Source organism: Calonectris borealis, chromosome Z (assembly GCF_964195595.1).
Source record: "Calonectris borealis chromosome Z, bCalBor7.hap1.2, whole genome shotgun sequence".
In the NCBI taxonomy this organism is placed as follows: Eukaryota; Metazoa; Chordata; class Aves; order Procellariiformes; family Procellariidae; genus Calonectris; species Calonectris borealis.
Genome location: NC_134352.1, coordinates 72,844,438 through 72,871,150, shown reverse-complemented (window position 1 = coordinate 72,871,150; position 26,713 = coordinate 72,844,438). Strand labels below are relative to the sequence as shown.

Genomic DNA, 26,713 nt, shown 5'->3' with positions numbered 1-26,713 from the left:
GAATCTGACCTCCTAGATAAACACCAGAAAAAACTGCTGCAGGACTTTCTTCAGCTCCTCCCAAACATTTGCTCCTTAGGTCATCTTCATTCCTTCATTGTGGTAGACACCCCATCCATGTGAGAGCCACAGAAGCTTTCTCTTTTGGATAAATTTTTGCATTTACCCACTTGTTTCCTGGCCTGACAGAAATCCTTTTCCACTGATCATGGCAGCTTGGGGTGGTGGCCTGTGCCACATTTCAGGTTCTCCTTGAACCCCCTTGTTTGCAGCAGCACTTGGTCACCGTTGCTTGTCCTTGGGCTACTTCCTTTAGTAATTACTGTTTCCAAGAAGGGCCAACTCCTTGTCTATGATCCTTTTTGATTTAAGGCATCCCTCTGGATAGCTCCCAGAAGACAAGATCCCTTTAATTGACTTTCTGTGAGCAACAAGACACAAGATTTGTTCCTAAGTCTGATGGGTGCCTCAAACCTGGAGACTTGGGGTCTCCATATATTGACAGCTCTGGGAGGTGGGTATCTGTTGGTACCGCTGGTACAGTGGCCCAGCCCTAGGGCAATGCCTCCTGGCTCCACAATGACTGCACACAATGGTTTCACATCATTAAAACAAAACATTATTTTGGCTACCACATGATATCTTGTATAGACCAAAACCATTGGAGTTAGTTTGGTTCAGACCTGATATTTGGCAACAAGTTTGGTGTTAAATGAAGGGGATCCCCAAAAGGCTACAACATGTTGCCTCTGAAGCCATGTCTCTGCTGAGTTCCCCATCCAGCACCTGAAAGAAATTATCGGAAACAGAATGGAAAACAGAATGGAAAACAGAACAGAAAATAGCAATGTGCCTCTGTGAAACCCAGGGTTTGCTCCCATCCAGCATCTTGATGGGAGGATCCTACCCTCAGGAGGAACATGGTCCGATTCAAAGAGAGAGAGAAGACACAAATGGTGAGAGATATGAGGGCTCCTCAGATTGGACAGACCCACATGAACTATGAAGGTGGAGGAGGACTGGCAACTCATCAGGACACAGGAATGAGTGGGCAATCAATGAAATGGAGGTTTAGTGCCAGCAGAGAAGTGCTTGCTCACATTGCACAGAATTAAATTGCCCCAGAGTGCAGGGGAGTCTGAAAGAATAAATTCACGGAGGAGGATGTTGGGTACCTTCCCAGGGAGACAGACCTGCCAAGGGCTGTTGGACACCAATAAAACGTCTGGCTCAGAAAGTTCCTGAACTGCAAATTGTTGGAGCTGGGGTGGGGTTTCCAGGGAAAATACCACTCCCAATTTGCCTTTTTATTCTACTCTTTCCTTTCCCAGCTGAGGGCCACTATCAAAGATGGGATATTGGGAGATCTTCATCCTTGCCCTGGCCGTGCAGCCACTCTCACCCCCAGAAGACCTGTCTAGTCCTGCAGGAAAGGATCTCTATCTTTCGAAATTCAGTTATGCAAAGTTGATCTCTAAGCTGTGGGGTTTTTTTAAGGAAATTTTTCATCTCCAGATTAAAACTGCTATTAAAAATAATACCTAATACTAACAAGGAGCCCCTGTTTGTATCTCAGAGGGGAATGATTTTAACGTGAAATAAGGGAATATTTGGACACGTTTACAGCATCTGTGATGCCAAAGATTAATATGGGAGTGATGAGGCCGTCAAGGAAGAGAAAGATGTGGGAGAGCAGCAATGGAGGGGGAGAAAAAAAGAGGGAATTAGCAACAAGGTAAGAGCACAGTGAAATGTTGTTGTGGTTTAAGCCCAGCTGGCAACTAAGCCCTGCACAGCCGCTCACTCACTCCCCCCAGTGGGGTGGGGGAGAGAATCAGAAGGGTAAAAGTGAGAAAACTCGTGGGTTGAGATAAAGACAGTTCAATAGGTAAAGCAAAAGCCGTGCACGCAAGCAAAGCAAAACAAGGAATTCATTCACTACTTCCCATCAGCAGGCAGATGTTCAGCCATCTCCAGGAAAGCAGGGCTCCATCACGCGTAATGGTTACTTGGGAAGACAAACACCATCATTCCAAACGTCCCCCTCATTTCTTCTTCTTCCCCCAGCTTTATAAGCTGAGCACGACGTCATATGGTATGGAATATCCCTTGGGTCAGCTGGGGTCAGCTGTCCCGGCTGTGTCCTCTCCCAACTTCTTGCGCACCCCCAGCCTACTCGCTGGTGGGGTGGGATGAGGAGTAGAAAAGGCCTTGACTCTGTGTCAGCACTGCTCAGCAGTAACGAAAACATCCCTGTGTTATCAACACTGTTTCCAGCACAAATCCAAAATATAGCCTCATACCAACTACTATGAAGAAAATTAACTCTATCCCAGCCAAAACCAGCATAAATATCTTGAAGCTCTGGAAATCCCAGGACACGTGAAATAAGTAAGAGAAACTTGAAACAGAAAGACTAGGGGGATTGCACAATGATTCAGTCTTTGTATTTGTACGTGAATATTGCCAAGAAAATCAACATCTTTGATACATTTATTTACATTTTTGTGAAACTGGAATGACTCCACGACAGTCAATGGAGCAGCTCTGGTGAGGACGTCAGTAGCTTTAGATCTGCTAGGACCACTTGGGGATAAGTTGTGCAGCTCTGGACCAGGAGCTGATGTTTGTATCTTCCTTGGGATGACAGAGAAGGAAACATTCCTTATCCAGTGTGCTGGCAGACAGGAAACCAAAGGTTTTGGGGCAGTGGGAGGAAACCTGCACCCAGGGGATTGCTGTCAAAAACCTAGAGAATTTGCCTGCAGATGTTCAGCCCTGTGGGTAATTACAGCAACCCTCCATAGCCTTCAAAAGCCCATCGTGTTCTTTGCCATTTTTTCAGCTGCAAAGCGCAAAGGTTTCCACACTTGTGATGACCGTTTTGGGGAAAAGTGAACAAAATGCTGCAGTTTCGAAATGAAAAAGCCAATGGCGAGTGAAGGCGTCTGGGTGCTGAGTACTGGCGTTCGGTGCCTGCCCAAGGAAACTTCCCGGCATCAGGCTGAGTTGAGCACCGTGTTTCTCTCATTGGCTGCTGCTGTGGCTTGTCTGAAAGACACTGCGATTAATACTGCTAGAATATATGATTTATTTAGCTATTTTTATTGACCCATGAATATACCTACTGTATAATTTATTGTAAGGTTAGTAGTTCAGTCCTGTGATGTTTGCTATAGAAAATCTTCAAGCCAGTGGGAAATTTTGCTAGGGTGAGGAGTGCAGGCCTGGCCTCTGCTTCGCCTTTTTTCTTTTCCATTGCAACACAATTAACCTTTTCATTAGAAGAGCTCTGTTCCAAATAAGCAAACTTCTCAATGTGTATTACTGAGCCATTTCAAGCTGTCTCTTGCTTTGGAACAAAACATCTTTGTTCCAGCCATGCATGACATTTGAAGACCTATTTAAACAATGTGTCAGCTCCATTTGTTTTCTTCATCCTGATATTTTCCTCTGTATTTTTGGTTACCCATCCAGATTGCAAGGAGCGAGACTGCTGCTGGTTTCCTCCTGCGCTGTTCCAGACCGAGGCACTGGCTGCCTTTGGCCTTCCTCCCCTTTTGTGGGCAGAGGTGAAACAACCCAAAATCAAACACACTGTTGCCTACTTCATCCTCTCTGCACTGAGACCAGCACCACCAGACAGCTGTGGGATGGAGTGCACGGAGAGCTTGCAGAAGGACCTGGTATTATTACAATTTCTCTCTTGATGCCCTGCCTGTGGGTGACACTGGCTGTGGGATGTACATGGCTGCAATCCCTTCTGCTGGAGAGGACTCTCTGAGGGCCAGATTTCCAAGTTGCATCACTAAATATGCCCTCCTGTTTTTTCCTTAGACGTTCATAATTTGTCCCAAGTCTCTAATCAGCCCTTCTTGTCTGACAGCACAATGCTAACTGATGCAGCAAAACCTAATGTAAAATTAAAAAAAAAAACCCTGTCAAGATGTCAAGTAATAAAACTTAATGTTCTGCTGATTTTAGTATTGAGTAAGTGTAAATAATTATGGGGTTTGGTCCATCCTCTCCCTTGTAAATAATTTATCTAACTTGGGACACTAAGGGACATGTCTTCTCCTTCCCTACTACTCAAGCAGCGACATAATGTCTGTCCCAGCTCTGGCACTACCTAGTGACAAATGAAAGTTTAAGCTTTCAAGGTTTCAAGCTGCTTTAACATGTGCAGGTTGCCAGGGAAATAATACTGCAAGCCTTACTTTAACCAGAAAATGAGGCTGAACGTGGCAGCCCAGCAGTGGTGAGCCTCGGGTTGCAACCGCAAAACCCCATCTGCTTTCTCCAATATTATCCTCACCAGGAAGGTTGGGGAAGGAGGGTGAAACAGCCCCATGCAGGCAAACCTGCTCCTGCCAGCTATTACGTGGCCCACTCAAAGCCTTTGATAAGGCCAAACAAGACTTCAATGTTGGCCTTGTGCTTCCCCATCCACGTAAGAGGAGGCAGGAGGTTTGGCCTGTAAGATCAGAGATTAGTCTTCAGAGCACCTCACGGTTGTGTTTACGTAGACACTCCCTCCAGCTCTTGGGAAAGTGCGTGATTTCCGCTGAATGTGAAGCTGCAGCTCATTTTCATGCCAAACACTTAATGTGTGCCATATTCAACCAGACTGCAATCAGCAGCCTTTGTGCATGGTGGACGGGCTTCTGCTGCAAGGAGCGGAGGCGGTGGCATGTGAGGAGGAATGCCTTCAATACCGTGTGCTTCAAAAGCAGTGCTTGCGAGCTTTGCTTTGCGTTCCAGCGGCTGGGCTAGAGCTGCGTGCATGGTTTCGCTCGGCACAAATGAAACCAAGGCATCCATATGCTGTACATTAAGAGAAAGAGTGTTTGATCTCCTGCTCACTGACTCACTGCTCAGATGCTCCCTCTTCCTCTCCGTAGCAGTTTCAAGGAGTACAGAGCCCGGTGTCAAAACCTGTAAGTCTGCATGCGTTTATCAGCTCTGTGATGGGAACTGCAGCACTTAACACAAAACAGTTGAGAAAATGTTGCTGGCCACAGCCACAAAACCTGCCCTCATCTTTTCCATGATGGTGGCAGAAAAGAAAATTCCTCAAGTTGTATTTTCCTATTTAAAGACGAAGGGAAAAGAACTGCCAAAGTGGATGGAATTTAGTCCAACTGATGTAACGCCTAGCAAAGCAAAGCAAAACGCAGTCTCCTCCAAGTGCAGGAACTGTGGCCGTGCGTAGCCAAGGCCGCTACAAAGCCACTGCAGCCCCGCATGGGCAAGGGACAGCTTGGGTAACGTCAGGCTTCAAGCCTGCCACTGGGTTGATTACTGTGTCACTGCTTACCATGCATTTTCAAGTAATTTATTGCAGTGGCTCATTAATGTTACGTTCCGCTAAGAAGCTACAGACACCTCTGATCCACATTGAAGACACTGGTGAGATAGGAGAGGAAAGCTCCACTGCGTAGAGGACTTGCTGGCTCTTCAGCATTGCCCCATGCGGGTTGGGAACCAGGCAATACTGTAACTTGGAACTGGTACAATGGAAGAAGCGCAAGCAACAACCAGGTAACAATAGAAATGGGTTTTATTTTGTAAAAAGTTATAAAATGAATATTGTACAAAAATAAAGTCTGTAGAGAACTTTGGTTGATTAACACAAATGACTGAGACATAAATTGCAGGTGAAGTAAAAAACTCCAGAGAAGCACACTCCTGTCTTCAGTAAGGTCTACAAAATAAAAAAAAAATCACGAACTTTACCCTTTTGAATTTTGAACATAGTGATTTGCTTTGGTTGCAGCCTCTTCAAGCTGCACAGAAAATGCTTTGGGGCACGTTTTCAGCAACCGGGGCAAGTGAAAGCACACCTCTGAGTGCTGCGCCTGGTCAACCGCCCAGCAGCGCAGCTGACCTTCAGCTTAGCAGGCTTTTGCTGCCCAAATCATGCCAGTGGTGGTATCAGCTGTACCACTCCTGCCCAGCGTGGAGGGTAAGGTGTCCCTGTGGCAGTGGGAGAACAGACCCCGCGGGTGGGCTCCGGGGCTGCCCTCCGTCCGCCCAGGAAAGCAGCAGAGGTCAGGGCTGAATTACATTTCATACTCATGGTACATCTTTCTATGCCCGTTCTGGACTTTTTTGACCTCTAGACCCTTCTTCTGTGGCACCCTGAGGGGCCCAGGGCAAAATGAGTATGGAGAGCCACTGCATGCATGAGATAAAAGGTCGGACCATTACTTTTTGGTTTTCAGTAGGGATTTTTTTTCTTCCTGTTGTTTTTGTGGGAGTTGATGCTTCACTGGTTGTCAGGTATGTCTAGTGACCTCCATTGCTGCTCCTTCGGGAAAGAAGTCTCCAGAACGAGAGCTTGCATTAGCGGTCAGGTATGAATGCCTTTGCTGTACAACCTCCCTCATCCTAAGGAAACTCAGACTGTTCTGCTGCGTGGGTATGATCCTGTAACATTTCAGCAAATTATACAAAACACTTTGGTTATTTAACACAATTGTTTACCTGCAGGCTACATTAAATCCAGGGCTAACTAGTAAGAGGGATTTAACCTCTTGTATATGGAAATATGGCAGGAAAAGCTTAAATAAATATAACAAGAAATTATAAGGCTAAATGTGATTATTTCCCATTTGTCAATAGTTATATGAGGTCAGCTGGCAAAAAGTGTGAGAAAAAAATGTGGCTACATTTCAAATATGACTAGAATTAGTTTTTCTAAAAAATTGCTAATGTTGAGCCAAGTCCTGCAACCCTCACTCATCCAGAGCCACTGCTGCTCCTGTGCATGTATGACTGCAGTAATTTTCAACAGTATTAGTGAACAGAAGGAAGGGCTGCAGGCTTCGGCACATTTTGTGAACATAATCAGGATTTTGTTTAAAAGAAAAAAGGTAAAGTAAGTGATTTTTTGCATTCAAGTTAACACTTTCAATCAACAGCATGGACCGTTGTTCCCAACTTCATTGTCTCTCTGTATCTTCCAAGCACCTTCTACTTTGGCACCTTTGAAAAGAAACTTTAATAAATAAGGAAAGGAGACTCATTACTGAACTGTAATAAATAACAATAACTTAATCTCAATAAATATCTTCTGTACATTTATGTCTCTGAACGGATGCATTGCATCAAGTAGTCTCTGCTCACTCACAACGACCAAATAGAAATGTAGTTACGCAAGTGACGTTAGTCCTTTGTAAACCAAAAGAAACACGTTTTGTGTAGGCCAGGCTTGTGATTTCTCTTGCTATACTAGGAAGAAGTGCTTAAAAACTCAACTTGTTTCCATAGGTGGCAGAAGAATGAAATCCTACACTCGTTTTGAAGAAATGGGAGATGGAAATAACCAAACTTAACCAGTAAGTGGAACTGTTTTGCTTCGTATCGATACAGAACTTGAGCCTGGGAGTTTTAATATTTGCCTGATATCATCTTACTTATGAGGTTAATCTTACTACAGCTTAGAAGTTGTCCTAAGTGCTTAGGAACTGCCCTTCAATGAGCAGTAGCACAACATGTCTTTCAGTACAGCTGAGGGCACAGGGGTAAGTAAGGTACTCCCAAGCTACTTCTCAGCTAAGCTTCCTGGCACGGATGGTGTAACTACAACACAGTGTGGTATGGCAGGGTTGTGTTTTTAAGCACATTCCTCACGGATCAGAGTCTCGCTGACGGTGGACTGTGTCAAACGGGAAAGGGAGCACGCACGCCATCCAGCCGTCGGCATCTCCACCTGAGCGTTTATTCACTTTCCCGTAGGACGTTAAAAGCCTCCATCCTCCTACGCCGCCCCGCGCCCTCCCCGGGCTCTGCGGCCCCTCGTTCTGCGTTCTTGGTCCTCTTTTCTCCGCTCTGAGCAGACGCTTCCCCGGGAACCTTGGTCCCTCTCTTTGCATCGCAGCAGGAATGCAAAACTGGCGCCGCCTCTGGCGTGCAGCCGTCAGACGCATCCACACCTTTTTGCGGAATGTTTTTTCAGTATGTGGTAAACCAGGTTATCGTCCAAAAAGGACAGGTCATCGTCAAAGGCTGTGGGTCTGCAACAAGCTTGCCTCACTTTGTCAGTGACTAGTTTTTTCTTTCTGGTTAAGTTTTTTAAAATTTTGTCATAGGTGGTCTCGGCTGCATCACAAGATCCACTGCAATACCGGAAAATCAGCTCTTCTTTGGTTTCGTATCCCAAATCCAAGTCAGTCACGTTTAAATGTATTTCTGTTAAGACACATCCTCGATTTTTGCCCTTCTGATTCCTCCTTCCCTTTTTGCTGGAATTCTCTATGTTCGTGCCTGCATTTTGCCGGTTTCTCTCCCGCCTAGAAAAAATCGGAGTCTGTTTATCCGGCGACCTCCTCAGTCTTTTAATGGTGGCTTGAATAAAGTCCACTACCTCATCAAACTGATCTGGATAATCCTCTGGCATATTAGCTGTTTGGGAAAGAGAGAAAAGGCTCTGTCACATGTCATTAAGTTTGTCCATTTGTGGCTCAAAAACATTAGACACATGCAAGCTGCTCTGCCCATCGCTTCACAGCAGGTGCCCAGGACTCTCAGAAATCAGGGAGAATTTGGAAGGTTTAGATCATCATGGAAACTCATTTGGGGGAAAATAAATGAGATATGTATGTATCTCTCTAGGTGTCTGCTGATGCTGTAGCATTCCAGCACGTCTTTCAATATTGAATGAGCCCTGTGAAAATCAAGAGGAGGAGAAGCGTGTCATGATACGGGTATTAGTTAATGGGTGGATGAAGCTATTGTGTAGAGGTTATACAGGCTCTTCCCAGCAAAGCAGCAAAAGGACGAGGTTTCATTAAAACAATTTTGTGATTATAATTGTTAATTGTTGTCTTTTCACACCAGCAGTGGTTAGTATTGCCAAAGCCACCTATCGATAAGGTTTTTGGGCAGGACAGAAAGAGGAATTTCCTGGGGTACCAGGCTGAGCTATTATTCCTGGCTGAATGCCTGCTTTTCTACTGCTTCTAGGGGATAATTATTATCAGAGCTTTTGAAAAATTTCTCATGGAAGTATTTTGTATCACAAGATGATGATTAGACTGAGTAGAAGTAGGTCAGAATAGAAGTATTATGTTAATTTTCAAGGGAAATGTTATTAATGCATTTTCTTTTTATGAAGTTAAAATACCTATTTCATTTTCACTTGATATGTACTCTACCAGTGATAAATTATTCAAGTAAATTAAATGTTGAAGTCAATGAAATGTTTTAATACTAGCAGAATGAACTTCTTCAAGGAGGGTGAAATTGAACGTGTTCTGAAATCTTCTCAGATTTCAGCTTTTCAGCATGATTTGGAAAAAAACTGCATTTTGAAATCTTTAAACTTCCCATGGACTAAATCCCTCAATCCAATCTGCTTTAGTGAATACAGTGATTTAATGGAGGGTCAGGCTGTGGTGCCGTTATGTTGTATTATTAATGATTGTCTCTTAAACACATAAACTACATTGCAGCATTGAGATCTTTTTTCCTCATTCATTATGCCAAAAATCAGGACTTGAGGACTCATTTCCTTCACCAAAAGACCTAAGAAGATGCTTCTTTCTTTACTTAACTCCTACATGCCCACCCCTGTAACCAACCAGTGTCACGCACCCAGCTCTGCATGTATGGGAGCTCCATCTCCAGAAGGACCCCTACAAATATCCCAGGAACTGCAAACATTGGGAAAGGTGATAAACAATGCAGTGCACCTGGGCAGGTGTTGGTACCCCCACTGAGCCATGAAGGCTCTCATCTGGTCAGGTGCTGAGATAGGAACAGGTCCTTAGGCAAAGGCTTAGCGCCACATTTCCCTAATGAGCACTGTAACAGACAGGAGCCCTGACTGGAGACCAGGCAGCACATGTACCCAGCCCACACACGGTGGCATGGACTCTGTTAACAGGAGAGAAGAAGACATGAGGCTGCCTCTCATTGCCTAGCGAAGGTACACCTTCATATCCTCAACAGAAACATCAAATACAGAGGAGATGGGGCAGCAGGATCTTAACTCTTAGTGCAAAAACCTGCTGAAACACAGTGCACCTGCACGTAAGGAGGAACATGGACCCCTCCCTGAAGCAGCCACGTCCTAGAGGCCCCCCTCCATGACAAAACAGGGATGGATCAGAAGTATATGGTTTTTCATAGACAGCTCCAGCAAAATAGTACAGACTGGTAAAAGAGTAATGAAGGCAGACAATCTTGTACCTTCACATAATGAGGGTGGCACATAGGAAGGAGGATCCTATAAATTGTAGAGTCTGGGACTGGGAAAAGTGAATTACACTTTGTTTTACAGATATCCATCCTAAAGGCAACAATCTTGGAGACCAGTGACTGTCAAAAGACATGAAGGAGGGATGGCTGCTATCTATACAGCTATACGGGACCTGAACAAGGCAGGACCCTGCACCAAGCTCCATATTCCTGTGACATCAATGGTAAGTGCACCCTGCTTGCACTCCTCTGTCATTATTTCTGTAGCAGGTACCAAAATACCCACTATGAGCCATACCTACTGGAGGGGGGGTAGCTTGGATAGATGTGTCCGTTGGATGCACCACCCAGCTCTGTTGCAGGACAGGCTGGTCTGCCTACACCATACAAATACTGCCCTACTGAGCAAGGTCCAGGTCAAGGTGATGGGTGGGCAACATTCTTAAAGGCAAGAAGGGGTAGACACCTTGCTAGACTCAAGCAAGACAACCCATGTGGAGCTGGCATAGCTCCCGATGCTGAAGTACAAGCTTGGCCCTGGCACAGACACAGATGGAGAGGGGTTTGGCAGGAGGCACTTGTTGCTGCGGGACTGGGTGGTTTCTAGGTTTCTTAGCTTACAACCCAATAAGGGAAGGATGTGGCCCTGAGGAGATGGCTCTAGCTGTGCCCCTCCATTCTCACCTTCAAATTACCTCTCTCATACTACTGTCACTACCCCAGCCTCCACCTCCGTCACATACTCCTTGTAGCAACAGTATGACACAATGAGACATTGGTTATGGAGAGTGAAATACAACCGTCAGGGAAGCATACTAGGGTTTAACGGAATTCATGCAATTGTCAACCACCAGGAAGGGGACGGGAGATTGTTACAGGGAAACCCAACCTATACATGGAGATTCTTATTCGCAACCTTCAGCCTTGTACTTATCCCAAGTCTGGTACGCTGCCAGTGCAGCGAAGGGAGTAAGTGTCCCCCACCTAAGAAGGGAGAAACAGAACTGTGGATTACCTGAAGAGATAACAACCCAACTAGGCACATCACTTTTAAACTGCTTGCAATTCAGGTGCAAAAATACCATCTACACCTGCGACAGTGCTAAATGCAGGCATCTACTTTGGTTAAATATTAATCAGACAGTTATAGGGTTCAAGCACTGTCCTGCCCAAGTCAATCCAAGTATGCTCTGGAGGGCAGATAAAGAGGAGGAAAGGCCCATGTTGTGAACTGTCCCCCTGCTCAGAGACCACGCTGACATCTATCCTGGCTCATGCGTGATCACTACCCCAACTGCACCAAGGGAGCTGATGTCGCTGAGAGCCTTCTGCACTGTGAGTGGTCTATGATATTTAAGGTGGAGGAAACACACCACAGAGCCCTATGCAACGCTGCTAACGCAGGCATGGGGTGTCAACATTGCAGAAGGTGGAAGCAGCAGAGCAAAAAGTAGATCAAGTAATCAAGTCAACAGCATATCCAACTAGAGAAGCCCCACCTACACACATGGACTTGCTGCAACCAGAAGATGGGGTAATTGGCAGCACAACTGATCCTGCTAATCTTACTGGGGCTCTAACACAAACCATGCAAGAAGTGCTCCAAGCTGTAACCTGGGATGAGGTTTGTGTGGCCGATAGGTCTAGTGGAGCCAGGGATCCCTGCTCAGCTCATCCTCTATTGCAACATCAGGCCACTTGGGAGACTCACTGGGAGGCATGCCAGCACTATAAATAAGATGAATGCCAGATTTTGTCTCCAGGGTGGACTTCCCCTTCAGCCCAGGGGACTGGAAAATATCCCAAGCAGATATCCAAATCTGTTGAGAGGACTCCTGCAGTGACCCCTATTTGGAGATTACGTCACTGGAGGAGACACGAGGCGCGTGGGTGATATTCGGGAACTGGTGGGAACAGTAGGCATAGAGCCCCCCTCAAAAAATGTGCTGGACCTATTGACCCCGGTCAGTGCCTGCCCACCTAGAACCACAGGCGCTGTTAGGCGTCTGTGTGGGTATATACCACATCATTACACGATGGCAGTGTAATGGGCTGGGCTACTCAGTGAGTCCTTGCAAGTTGCTGTAAGCAACAACGCTCTCTGCCTGTGGAGCCCCAAACTAGTCATGATCAATGCAACGATGCTATTTTTGGCAGCTTCCAACTGGACTGCCAATGTACCCCAAGTTTGCTTTCATAATTTAGCACTGTTCGAGGAACACCTCCAGTCCCCACAATCAGCCAGCCTCTGGCTGGTACAACTCTGAATGATGATACAATCCCACAGAGTCAAATTTCAACACTCACTTGGTGGCATGGGCCTGTGCTCTCAGTACTGCATCAGGCACAGCTGGACCCAGCAACCACGGAACCATGGACCCAAGCAATGGGGCTCATACTGATCGGATGCGGCTTGGTGCTAATTTTCTGCTGCTTACTGAAGCATAGTCATCAGTGTGACTACAGTCACTAGGAGTGGCTCGCAGGGGTTTGAAGGAAACCTTGACAGCCAGGAGTGAAGTGAGAATTGACTTAGCAGCCTATCCAATGTGCCAGTCATGACTCAGTAGGGATATTCAGCTGTCCAATAAGTATGGGTGCGAAGACTGAGAATCCGAAACAAAATGCTGTAAAAAACTGCTGAAACAGGACCCTGGGCAACCAAGTGGAAATGCCAGCGTTAACACCAGGCATGACGGGTTGAAACAAGGCACTAGAGGTAAGTGCTAAGGAAGCTACCACCAGACATCATACGTGAATAAGCAATAACCACTGACCAAAGACTAAAGACTATAAAAGGCTAATGGACAGAAGGGAAGGTGGAGAAGACTGACAGCAGGACCACCCCAGCCTGACGGGCGCTTGGTAGATGTGCTCCAGGGATGCCAAGACCTCTCTGCACCTCAGTCACCACGTGCCAAGCACTTGTTTGGTCTCTGCCCTGTGGTAAGTGCTGCTGGGGGCAAAGGGGGTGCTGAGCTGAGCTGCAGGGCCAGGGAACACCAGTGGACTCACAGGGACTGCCTTGGCATTGAGTGCTGGTTTGTGACCTGAATAAAGCCACTCGACTGAGGGGTACTTAGTTACCCCTCTGTCTCCAACACTGTTTAGAAAACATCTATAGTCTCAGAACGAAGGTCAACAGCCCGGCAGCTTTGCTTCTCTAATACTGCATGGATTGTGTTGACTTTACTGCGCAGCAGACAGAGCTTTCCGTGGGGATTTCACACCCCTAGGAGAAGCACATACTATTATCCCTTCCTGCAACATACACAGTTTTCATGTGTGTATATATGTGTTGTATTTACACATACACACAGACAAATATATCTAATTATACACACACACATTTTTTCAAAACAAACTATTTACTGACAACACTTGCCTTCTGGTGGAAAAGCTGAGAGAACAAACACATGACAGATGCCTGTCACACTGTGCAAAGTGCCACCAGAAAACGCTCAGATACTACGGCAATAAAAGCAGTAAAGATCTCTAAGCAGTAGTCCCTAGCCCCAGGCTCCAGGGTGTGAAGGAATTAGAATTTAAAAATCCAAAGCCACCTAGGATAGGACAGGATGGGATGGGAGAGCACAGGATGGGACAGGACAGCATAGGACAGTACGGGATAGCCCACAACAGCATGTGCTCAATATAGGTTAGCGAAGGTTGGGTCACACATGTGATGCACCTCAAAGCTGGTGTTTCCCAAGGGAAAGGACCATATGTCCTGGAAACGTAAAATCCTCCCTCAGGGAACATGGGCCCTCTGTGTATCTTGTTCACAGCATGGGAAAAAGGCTCACAGACCCCACTGGGGCTGAGCCCCACCACTTAAGAGTATGGTGCCGTGAACACTCACAAGACTGGCGCAAAGTCATGAGGTTTCGTTTGGGTTTTATGTCACGTTTCTGAAAGCTGTTTCCTGACTGTCCAACTCCCTGGGGAAATCCCTTGAAGGCAGCCTGCGCGTGGGCGCGTGCACGCGTTTTTGCATCGCCTCTGCCTAGCACCCGCCGGCAGCAGCGCGGGGCAGGCAGCGGTGCCTGCGGGAGCTGCGGCCAGCACGCGTGTCCTGCTCCTGCTCACCTGGCTCTCCTGCAGCTCCCTTCCATGCTCCCTCTTTCAGTGCCGTGCCAAGGACCTCACCACCCGGGCAGGAACAGGCAGAGCCTCTTCCTCTGGTGGCAACCAGTGCGTGAGTCTGCTTTCTAGCGCTGGAGTATCAAGAGTGGGGGGTATGGATGGCAGTCCATGTGCCACTCTGTCTCTGGGCACCTTCTCTGTCTCTCATGTCCAGCTGAACCAGGGCTCTTAATCTGCCAGGAGTTTCTCACATGACCAGAAAATGAATAAAAAAGCAAAGAAGGGAAGAATGAAACATCACAGGACCGGTGCACGTGGGAATCTATAAAAGTGACCAGGCTGAACACCAGCCTGGTGAACACCAAGTGCCCAGAACTGCAGGAGTCAAACAAAAAAAGAAGAAATGAGACTCATTTAAAATACTAATTAAAAAAATAAGGACATTTGTATCTTCTGCTTGCTGTTTGCAAGCTGTTTGCTTGCTTTCTGAATCTCTAGGGCACACTCAAATCATAGTTTTGACCCAACCTCTCGGGTTAGGAACGTCCCTCTTGAATGCAAACTGAAATTCTCGCCTCAGTGCTGCTCGCTGGAACCTGAAGCTTTGACCTGCCTGTCCCCGAGCACAGTCCCTGTCCCCCGGGCACTGCAAGAGCTGGCAGCGTGTACGGGGCAAGATCCTGCAGCCAAACACCCGTGGTGCTCCCCACCGGCCCCTGCAGAAAGCCACCCTGGAGCTCTGCTGTGGGCAAGCAGGGAAACGTGCCTTCCTCCGGGCACCTCCCCCGCTGCAAACCCCCCAGAGCCTGCCTTTGCATTTCCAATTAATTAGAGACACCACGTGCCAGCAGGACCGGGATCTGATGCCTGCGCTTCTTAGGAGAATAAATTATACAGTGTTCAGTCAGACTTCTACATAAAATAGGTCTAAATGAATATCCAAACCAAACTCATCACATTCTCAAGAAAACAGTCTCCGATAAGGAAAAATGGAGATTATTTCTGTCTGTTCAAATGTGATAACAATTACATTTTGTAGAACTATTCCTTTGATTTCACTTGCAACAGATTTATTTTAAAGCCAAATATTCCCCCGCAGTGGCAGTAACCCAGCATGGTACAGCAAGAATGCCTCAGTTTGTACCTGACCACAAATTGATTTCAGTGGGAACAGATGGATCTTCAGTTTTTGAGAAAAAAATCCAGTTACTCATTTTGGTGCCTGGTTATGGATTGTTAAAGGCTAACTACCGTCTCTTCTGACCATGCTGTCTATTATGGTTTACAAAAAAAGCTTAAATTCTATTAATTGCAAAATAATAATTTACATAAGTGGGTTTTCCTTTTTTTTTTTTTTTTTTGTTTTTAATCTCATAAAACTTGACATTTTAAGTTATTTGAAACTATTTGTACTTTATAGAATACTTTTCCGTACTGATCTCAGGAAAATGTAATCACATCACTGCAGTGTCATTTGGCACTTTGCATATACTGAGTTAAAGTAATGTAATAGAAGTCACATAAGGCATACTAAAAACTATAAAATTAGATTTTTGTTTTACATTGTAGCTTTTATGCATGCATTTGTGGCAGTGTATAGCTACTACATCAAAACATCAGGCCAAACATTTAATAAAATTACCAGGATATTTCACTTAAGCACAGCTGTCTTTCAATTAGAGAAGTTCAAACAGCAGCATTCAGACTCTAGTTTAAAGTATGATTTCGAAGTTCAAGGGGGTTAATCCAGCTCATTATAATGGTAAGCAGTATTTAGAAAATTCAGATCCAGATCTGTGTTAGGATCAAATGGCCCTTTTTCAAAAACAGTTCTGGTACTTTAATGTACTTCATAACTAAAATATTTTAGTTTCCTTTCTTTCCTGGTTATTTTTTAAGTTTCCTCCGAAGTTATACTCACAAAGACATTTCTTCTTAGATCATTTGCTAGTGGGAAATAAACAATTAATGTGCCTCTAACAGTGACTGCAACGAATCATCCTCGTTTCTCTGTTGCTTATGAAGATTACTCTGGTATACCATTTATTCATTAATTATATTTGTATTTAGCTTGCTTTGCAGTAGCGTTTTCAGGTTCTTATTACACGTCCTGTCTGAACACAGAACTCCTCCATCTCACACCACAAAGACGTACTTTAGGAGACCCTCAGAGTAACCTGTCTGTGGAAGTGTAACCTTAGCGAGGTTAAAATCACTAATGTGAAAATCATTCTGCTTTGCAAAGTAAAAAAACATCAACTGTGGTGGGGATAAACCATTTATTTTATTGAAAGTGAAGTATTTTTCATGAAAAACAAAGCCTATCATGCAGGCATCAATGCAAAGGCAAGTGTTAAAAATAGTTATGCTGAAAGGTTTTCAGAATTTAAACAATTAAAATGGTTTTCCGGATTTAAACAATTAAAATATCATCTCTCTGAGGCGTGACTTTGCTTTCATGCCTTGCATGAAAATCTGTGGGGCTAAAAGTGAAATGGAAACCTGTCAGTTGTGTCCATTAGGAAATAGAGCATCAAACACACCAGGGTCAGCTTATCTTTAAATGTTTAATACAGTTCTGGTTCACTACCTCGCTCCCTGCCTCGCCAGCTCCCAGGACATGCTGCGTCCTCCCCTCCGGCTCCGAGAGCCCTTAGAAATGGAGCCTCTCACCGGTGTCACTTGTCTCTCGTCAAGGCGAAGTGCTAGGTGACCTGGAGGACAACTCCAGGGCCACTCACACCCGTCAGGTATGATAAGGCGGCACTGGAAAAAGGCACAGGGTTAACCTTCCCGCTGTGCTCCGGGTGGGGCAGCCAAGTTTTGTGTCTGCAGCTCACTAGCTAACCCTGCCTCTTCCCATGCGTTGGTCATAACGGCCAATCTGCAGAGTACTTTGTATTTTCACACCGCCGTGCTTGGCAGTGCCTCCCCGTGCATCCTTCGCCTGCTTTCTCGCAGGCATGAAACGCTGGTTCCCAGCGGGAGAAGAAAGGGGAGCAACAACAGGACCATCATCATTGCTGCCAGCTGGGAGAACTCCCCGAGAGCAGGGGGAAAACATCAAGGTCAGATGAGCTGGGTGAAGTAAAGGAAGATGCCTTGCGAGCTGTCCACAAGAGTTTCTTGTTCTTCATCTGGTCCAGGTTGTTCACAAGACCCTGCCCGACTCTGGGCTGGCACCTGGGTCCGGGCCCCTCCTCTGCCCTCTCTGGGGTGGGCAAAGGAGTGTCTCATCTAGCAGCAAAGGAGCAGCAGGAGGATGTGGTCTTGCCTCTGATTCATGGCTTTGAAAAACCATCTCTGAGGGACTGAGGAGCGGACAGCTTTTCAGCGGTCGCTCTTGAGGTTTTGGGACAGCTCCTGCAGCGACTGCCAGGAGCCCGTCTGCACTAGGGCCCTCTGTACGGGGCTGTGTGCGTACTCCAGCTCCCACAAAGCAGTCTCTGCATCTGAAGAAATTACAGCATAAAGAGTGTAAAAGGGGAAAAAAGGGGAAGTGGCAGCGCCCAGCCTGAAGCCAGGAGCCAAACCTGGACAAGGCACATACCTGCCTGCTGTCTCCTCACTAAGGCCTTACACCCCTCCAGATCCATACCATGCTGAGTAAATATCCAGCTTCCCAGTAAAACCTGGGTTTAGACTTAATATTTCATTCTGTCCCAACCCTGCGAGAGCCTCAAATGACTGGGACACAAAACCTGGGCCTCTACTAGCAAGAACGCATGCAGCCAGCTAACAGGCATGGCCCTGAGACTTTAATGGAGGAAATACTGTCGGGAATAAAAAGAAATTATCTTTAGCATCCTTGGTGCAGAAGGGATGTAGACCAGCCCTCACGTGACACCAGTAAAACCCCACATTGGTCACCCAGCCCCATTTCAGTGCCAGCTCCCTGAACAGGAACAGCATTCCTAAATAAATAACAGCAACTGTTCCCGGGCTGCCTGTGCCCTTACACTGCATCTCCCGTGGGGTTTTAGGGTTGTTCCCAAGGAACAAGCACAGGCAGCAAAGCAGCATGAAGGGACCCTATCCCAGTCTCTTCCCTGGGGACAATAAAGCAGAGCCATCTGGGCAAAACCATGGCTGATGCCCCTCCTGTGGCAATCTCTGCTGCTATCAGATTTTGATCTGACCTATAAACAATACATGTTCTTCCACTGTTGCCTTTCACTAACTGCATTTCAATGTATTTACAGTAGGAACGATATGAAAAATTTTATATCGCAGTTTGGAAAATGTTATTATTACAATAATCGGTCCTTGGCCCTAGGGCAGGTGCTATGTGCTCCACTGCAGAAGGTTTCATGTTAGGACGTGTGGACCGTGGCCTGCCAGACGGCGCTGGCATGTGGTCAGAAAAGCAAGCTCCTGCCCAGCCGCTATGCTGAATCTACACCTCCTTATCAGAAATCTCCTGAGTAATAGCTCATTTTGTCAAATAAATCTTACACGCTTGGGATGGGAGCAGAGGTAGTCCAGAAGTTTGTATGTAGCTTGTTAGTTAAAGGAGAGACAACCAGCTTGCCTCTAAAAACGTGGCCACCTGAGAAGTTGTGGCATACTGCTGTAACACTGCCTGGCCCCAACGCAGGAAAACAAGTATTTTGATTTCAGTGTTTGCTTCTTTTGAAGAATATTCCTATTCAATAATCAGTAAAGCATTTGTACAAGTCCCACTGACTTCGAAGGAATGTACCTGCAGGTTTCAGTTTAAGTGCTGTACAAATACATACAACCTAAATACCTGCTAAGTCATACAATGTGGCTTTATTCCTTAAGAAGAATGCTGATATTTGAAATGCCTCACATCATTAATTTTCTGTCCTTGATCCTAAAACCAGACATATTCTAATGTACATTTTGTGTCTTAATGCTTTGTTTGTACCTGTCTCAAAGAAATCTTTTTGATTCTATTTTCTTTCTTCCCTTTGTAATCAGGACTGGATTTCCAAGAATCATTGTAATCTTTCCTTTGGTTCCCCTTACCAAATACTACTTGATCAGAAACTACAGCTGGTTTTGTCAAAAATGACCATTCTGCAGTGTCAACTACCCTACCAGCACTAATGTTGCAGTGGCCTATTTAGATGTCTGATGATCCTGAACATGGTTCTGCTGCAATATTTAGTATTCCTCATTTATCACTTGTCATTAACTTATTACCTCAGAAGTATGAGAAATACGAGAATTCACAAGTGTAGTTATGTGGGATTTGGCCTATGTACTACAAGTTTTAAGTTGCAGTTGCTTGATAGGGTGTGTGGGGGACGAAGACTGGATACTTGCACTAGATGTCCATCCCTGATCATCTGCAGTTGTGGGGGATGGGACTCGACGACACCAATGGCTTCTCTCAGCCTCTGTAACTTCCAATATTTTAAACCTACTTCATGCAGTCCTAATCAGGAACAGCATAATTTACAAAGACATTACAGCCTATCAATCTGAGGATCATCTTCTGGTGGACAAATAATGCCTCCCCCATCAATTCACCAATAGCCACTACACAGCTGAATTCTTCAGCCTTTCAAGAAGGGTTTTGCAGCTTGTCATCTGCAGACCCTGGACACAGCGATTTCTAAAATATATTGAAGAGGCCTATGAAAGGCGACCAAGAAAAGCATGTTCAGGCATGTTATCTAGCAACCCACACCTGCAAAACATCTAAAATGATCCACACTTCCACTGGGAAATTTTTGAGGTCTGTAAATTGAAAAGCAGCAAAGACATAAAACTTTAAACAAAGGATAACACTTAAAATGAGAATAAAACTCTATTCTCTTGCATTTCAGTCCTTTCCTCCTTAATTCCCAGAATACCCTTCACAGGAGTATATTCAGTATTTATACATGAGACCCGTGCCCAGCCAGCACGGGTTCATGGAAGGCAGGTCCTGCTTGACCAACCTGACCTCCTTCTATGACCAGGTGACCCGCTAAGTGAGTGAGGGAAAGGCTGTGGATGTGGTCTGCCTGGACTTCAGTAAAGCCTTTGACGCTGTCTCCCACAGCATTCTCCTAGAGAAGCTGGCGGCTCACGGCCTAGACAGGTGCACTCTTCGCTGGGTAAAAAACTGGCTGGACGGCCGAGCCCAGAGAGTTGTGGTGAACGGAGTTAAATCCAGTTGGCGGCCGGTCACGAGCGGTGTTCCCCAGGGCTCAGTACTGGGGCCGGTCCTGTTCAATATCTTCATCAATGATCTGGATGAGGGGATCTGGATGGGGGGATCCGGATGAGGGGATCCCTCAGAAAGTTTGCAGATGACACCAAGTTGGGCGGGAGTGTTGATCTGCTGGAGGGTGGGAAGGCTCTGCAGAGGGACCTGGACAGGCTGGGTCGATGGGCTGAGGCCAACTGTATGAGGTTCAACAAGGCCAAGTGCCGGGTCCTGCACTTCGGCCACAACAACCCCAGGCAACGCTACAGGCTTGGGGAAGAGTGGCTGGAAAGCTGCCCAGAGGAAAAGGACCTGGGGGTGCTGGTTGACAGCCGGCTGAACATGAGCCGGCAGTGTGCCCAGGTGGCCAAGAAGGCCAACGGCATCCTGGCCTGTACCAGAAATAGTGTGGCCAGCAGGAGTAGGGAGGTGATCGTGCCCCTGTGCTCGGCACTGGTGAGGCCGCACCTTGAATCCTGTGTTCAGTTTTGGGCCCCTCACTACAAGAAGGACATGGAGGTGCTGGAGCGCGTCCAGAGAAGGGCAACGAAGCTGGTGAAGGGCCTGGAGCACAAGTCTTATGAGGAGCGGCTGAGGGAACTGGGACTGTTTAGTCTGGAGAAGAGGAGGCTGAGAGGAGACCTTATCGCGCTCTACAACTCCCTGAAAGGAGGTTGTAGCGAGGTGGGGGTTGGTCTCTTCTCCCAAGTACCTAGTGATAGGACGAGAGGAAATGGCCTCAAGTTGCGCCAAGGGAGGTTTAGATTGGACATTAGGAGAAATTTCTTTACTGAAAGAGTGGTCAGGCCTTGGAACAGGCTGCCCAGGGAAGTGGTGGAGTCACCATCCCTGGAAGTATTTAAAAGAAGTGGTGCTTAGTGGGCATGGTGTGTTGGGTTGATGGTTGGACTCGATGATCTTAGAGGTCTTTTCCAACCTTAATGATTCTATGATTCTATGATTCTATGACTGCAGAGAAATTGGCTTCTAGGACTACATTCATCTGGATTTACCCAGATGTTCCTGTTCCTTCTTTTTCTAGAATTTTGCCCATGAATGGGCAAACTTGAATGCCCATTCAAGGGCATTCTCTAAATTTTTAGATAATCTGGGCATGCCCATGCAAACAAACTTTACTATTTATATTCCGGCCCATGGACACAGGCACACTTGGTCTGACGCTGGATGCACTGGCTGCAGTAGATACACACAGATCAAATGATGCAGCGTGGCACCTGCTCAGTGTGGCAGATAGATACCTCTCCAATTCATTGGATTTACTGTGCATGGGCAGGTTACCTCTGTAGCTTCTGGGCGTCTTAGACTAAAGTGCATATGCCACACCGTAGATGTGTTGAGCAGGAACATGAGAGTTCTGGTTCGTAACACTGAATGTGCCTATAAATATTATAGGGAAGGAAATGCATTCAGTTGGAAGTACAATTTAATACTGTTTTTGCCTTAAAGAGTCCTTCAATATCACCGTTTATTCTAGATGCTTTCCATATTATTTGATAATGTTGCAACTAAACGCAGTAACTTTAACATTAAATACCCCTTAGCAGGGGTATGAAGAATTTTTAACAGAGGTATGACACACACACGCCACGATGTGTTATAACATAACAAACATACCAAAGGAGCTCCAACAACAAATGACCATCCAGTGGCCGTAGAGTAACTCAGACCTCATAATGCAAAAAACCACCTTTTCCTCCTATTAGGAGGGAAAAGCCCACGGTGACATTTTTCATTTCATTCTACAAGCTTATTACTAGTTCTTACTAAAGATGCTTGCTTGACCATGAGAGTATATCCTCGATCTTAGGATACTCCAGTCCTCACATACGTGTTGATTATAACCGTACAGCAGCAAGCAGTTACAAAATGCATTCGCTGAGAACTGTGTATAAGCCAAACCAAGTGTTTGGCTCCCTCTGCACTGTCATGCTTCTGAAGCTGCTGACTTGGTATTTAGTTTATAATAATTTGGTTTATATTTGTTCTGTTCGCAGTTGCTATTTAAGCTAGTATTTAAGCTAATTGTCCTTCCCCCAGCAGACTGTAGCATGAGGGAAAGATGGGTTTTCTAACCTTACAAACTCTACAGCTACTCTCCTTTATGTGAAATAAGGCATCCCATGAACACTGATGCTTAAAACACCTACGAACACTGGATTAGTCTCAAATACACTGCATTTATGGAGGCTACTCTCACTCCAGCCTCCAGTCCACTAAAAATGCAGAAGACTGCAATTGCCAACACCCTCTGCCATCTCTAATTACTGCCCTGAATAGAAAAGGTCAGCACATTACACCTGATCAGCCCAGGAGGTTAGGACCTTGCCTGTAGGCTGGAACGAAGGAAGGTTTTGAGCCAGTCTGAACGGGGTGGAGTAACATCAGGTGACCTCAGAGCACTTTGCAGAGAAAGCAATCCCGTGAAATGAGAACACAAAAAGGTGTCAAAGGCCTGGGAAAACAGATCTGTGCTCCAGCAAGGTGTTTGGCCTGCCCTTAGGAATGGGACTTGATCTCACAACCCTACTAACCCCTGCTGCAAGTGGTGTATGGGAGACCCGACCTCTCTAGAGTAAGAGCAATGCACCCCTTGGAGCGCAACTGCTACGCCCCACTCAGCCTGCACGGGGATCTCTTCAAGGGGAGAGCAGTGCACCCCTCTCTGAACGCACACAGCACCCAGTCCTGCTCAGCCCACACACTGGCCTACGCAGATGAGCCAACGTGGGCGATGACGGCGCTCCCACCGCTTTGGGCCCTTGGCGAAACAGCTGACCAACAGTATCCACAGAGATATTAATACTTGGCAGACCCACCAGCAGATGAGCCAGCGAGCTGCAAGCACGCCTGCATGCTCGTGGCACACTGCCCTCTGCTTGTAAGAGAAACCTTGAGGAGGAGAGGGAAGTCTACATGGTGTAGACGTGACTCCTCTTGTATACGTCGTTATATGTCTTTCGCGTGCTGAAGGGTGTGTGCCACTAAATGGTAAGCGGACAGAAACAAATAACGTCAAAGACACTGATGGTGGTGACTCGAACAAAATGCTGCTGCAGCAGGAAGGCAGTGATGTGCTCGGATAGGATCAGCCTTGTGGGCTCTGTGCTTGCAGACTGCTTTCCAGACACCACGCATTTTTAAATCAACTAAAAACGGCGTAGTTTTTAGATCAAAGTATTTCACTGCTCTCTTACTGCCTTTCTGCAAGTCTCCCCTGACTCACCTGACTTGGCAATGCAGCAGAGAGAAGAGTTTCTGACTTCTGGGCACAGGTGCTGTGTAAACCGCTGCTGGGCAAAACGGAACTCCCTGGGTTTTCCCCAATTTCTGTTGTGAAGAACAGCATTGCTTACTTTCCCCTTGCAGCCAGGCCCATCTATTTGTGATCCGCAGGGTTAAGAGATTGAGACCAAACTATCAGCCCTTTCTCAAATGACTATCCTGCGCAATAACCTGCGACCCAGCTCTGCTTGGCAAAGCCTATGTCTGTACCCTGGAAACAGATATCTGGAAGGGCCTGTCTTGATACTACCACAGCTCAAGACAACAGAGATTGTCTTTCTTCCCATTTCTTGTTTATCCAATCCACAGGAAAAAAGGAGGCAACAATGAGAAATTTTGGACACTAGGAACAGACAAGACCGCTACTGCTGCCTGAGAAACCAGCTCACCAGGAACGATATTCCCAGAAGTAAGTTTCAAGATAAAAGCAGGCTTCTGCCAGAGCTACAAACTGGTGCCACTTTCCCCCTAATGCTCTTCTTGCCACCGGCGCTGCAGCAAGCCTGTGCAGAGGGGACCAGCACAGTGAGCTGAAAAGCTGATCACTGCCTTTTGTAGGACAGTACCTATCCCGCCACACAGCTCACCGTGGAGAAGAAGATGACCACATGTGACGGCCCCACAGCCCTGGCAGGCTGGAGCCCTGTGAGGAAGTACTTTTGGCCAACCTCCCTGCATAGAGGGACTGAAAAGACGTCAGGGGCTGCTGGTCTGCAAGCAGCAGGAGCCCAGGCTGGGATACACGGAGGCGGCAACCTAGGCAAGGTTCCAGCAGGGAGAAAACACAAGTGAGAAGAGGAAAGAGAGAAGACTAAAAGGGGAAAGACATAGATGTGTATGCGGAAGAGGAGATGGGTGTTCGGGAGGGGATGAAAGCGGAGTCATGGCACACGATTCCCTGCTCGGTGCCTCCACGCTGCATTAGCCTGGCTGCTCCCGGAGAAACCAGAGCAGAGCTGCCTGTGGCTGGAGTTGCGGCAGGCGCAGGGAAAAGACATGCCTCCAGATAAGGAGATAAAAATGAATCCCAATTACTGGATACTGTCTGCATCCTGCAACAAGCTAAACAGAGAGGGCTGAGCAAAGGCAAAGGGAGCAACCTCCGAGCTGCATCTGTGCCTTTGCTAAGTGAACATCTCCACAATTCATGTGAGTATTTTGCCACTTCTTACTGAGTCATATTAACTCTCACTTTAAAAAGCCACCAGAATTAGTGTAACACTCACTGTGAAAATCCTGTATCTGCTATTGTAGGAGACCTATTATTAGCAAGGCATTATTATTATCTGCCATTTGGATTGTAAGCTGTCTTACTGTGAGCCGGTTCATGTGGATTGCTCTGCATCAAGCTCCTAACCCTGCCACCTCTACTCTTCTGTAAATTTCCATGCGGACACACTAATTTTGGAATCAGGATCCAAGGAGGATGTAATGAAACTCAGCAGCGCTCCAGAATGTGTACAGTGCCTCCCACCATGGAGCCCAGTCTCCATCAGGACTTGCGCCCACTACAGACAGAGAATAATTGCACTGGCAGGTCTGAGCAGGGAGAGGAGGTTGAAGTGGTGGGGAAGGCGTTTCAGTGCCCGCACTGCAAGGCGTATGTATATGTACCTGATCCTCCTCTCAGCTCCTCTGCATACAACTAACTTTCCCATCTCTCCAGGTTTTCCAACCAAAGGGATCTTACGACTGCCAGGAAGGTAGAGCTGGAGGTGGTGGTGGGAGGGGGGTGGATTGCCACTGCAATTGCCAACCCCAAGCTTTGGAGGATGACTTGGTTTGGAGCTGCTGGAGCCAGACCAGAGCCAGTGTCCCTGGCTGGGGGAGAAGTGTGGGCAGAAAGTGGAGGGGTTCTTTCCTCACCCTGATGCCTGAGCAAAGGGGAGCAGGTTTAGCAAGACAGATAGCAGTGGCTACAAAGGGGAATGTTTCTTACAGTCACTGTGCACAGCATAGGGAGGCAGCAGGCTGATGGGGGAGAGATCGTCTTCAGGCCCCTCTACCACTGAAGGGGGCCCCTTGGGAGGCGTCTTACCGGTGGGCAGGGGCGAGGTGGAGACCGTGTTGAGCAGCACCACGCAGACAGCCACAACATCCCATAACTTCATCTTAGATCTCCTTCCAACACAGGCCCCTGGGAGACACAAGAGGCAAGGTTAGCCCCCAGATGCTGTGCTCCCCCAGTCCTGCTCCCTCCCTGCCAGCCCTGAGACAAAGCTGGGCAGCCTCGCACCCTGGATCGGCCTGGTCCACCCTGGCCAGGCCCGGGGACAGAGCAGAGGGAAACAACCTGGGCCCAGCTCAGCCTCCCACCCCTATCACCTCCCAGAGCGAGGGAGGTGGGTTCTCCCAGTGAGAGGTGTGGGAGAGGGCGGTGCAGTATGGCCTCCAACCCCTCTAAGCCCAAGTGAGCTGCTTTGGGGGATGCAGGCAGGCAGATCCCAGGAGCCTGCGCCCAGGGACGTGGGCGTGTGACCGTGTCCCTGTGCTGGCAACCAGGTCACCTTGTGCTTGTCCTCCTCCAGCACCCGGGCAGCACCAGGGCACCTGTCCCCAGGCTGGGCCAGGGCGGACCGGGCTGATCTGGGGTGCTGGGCTGCGCAGATTTGTTGTGCTACAGGCAAACCTTCCTCCTCCTTTCCCTCTCGTCTCCTTCCCCTCTCTTCTCCTTTTCCCTTTCCCTTTTTCCTTTTCCCTTTCCTCCTTTTTTTTCCCCTTTCCCCTCTCCCGTCCCCTTCTCAGTCCTCTTTCCTTTTCCTCTTTTTCCTTTCATTTTTCTCTCATTTTCTCTTTCCTCTTCACTTGTCACCTTTCCTTCCCCTATTCTCTTCCTTTTCTCCTTCCTTTCCCCTTTCCCTTTCTTCTTTCCTTTTCCCCTTCTCTTCCCATTTCCCTTTCCCGTTGTTTCAGTATTTCCTTTTTCCTTCCCTTTTTTCTTTCCCCTTTCCTTTCCCC

The 26,713-nt window shown here is 47.0% G+C and overlaps 1 protein-coding gene and 1 long non-coding RNA gene across 3 annotated transcripts; one reads left to right on the top strand and one right to left on the bottom strand.

The window, feature by feature from the left end:
- The first annotated feature begins 5,362 nt into the window (after window positions 1–5,362).
- Window positions 5,363–10,632, top strand: LOC142075354 (uncharacterized). Its single transcript, XR_012670856.1, has 3 exons — window positions 5,363–5,541; window positions 7,273–7,340; window positions 10,286–10,632. It is a non-coding gene; the product is annotated as an uncharacterized LOC142075354 (long non-coding RNA).
- Window positions 7,828–25,979, bottom strand: GDNF (glial cell derived neurotrophic factor). Of its 2 annotated transcripts, none has more exons than XM_075136567.1 (2): window positions 25,695–25,979; window positions 7,828–8,406 (listed from the first exon to the last, which is right to left on the bottom strand). In XM_075136567.1, exons 1-2 carry the CDS (start codon window positions 25,864–25,866, stop codon window positions 7,922–7,924), a joined length of 657 nt encoding a protein of 218 aa, XP_074992668.1. In that variant the 5' UTR covers window positions 25,867–25,979; the 3' UTR covers window positions 7,828–7,921. The 2 variants fall into 2 exon arrangements, with proteins under 2 accessions (XP_074992668.1, XP_074992669.1); XM_075136568.1 differs by having other exon boundaries at window positions 25,794–25,979.
- Window positions 25,980–26,713: the final 734 nt, after the last annotated feature.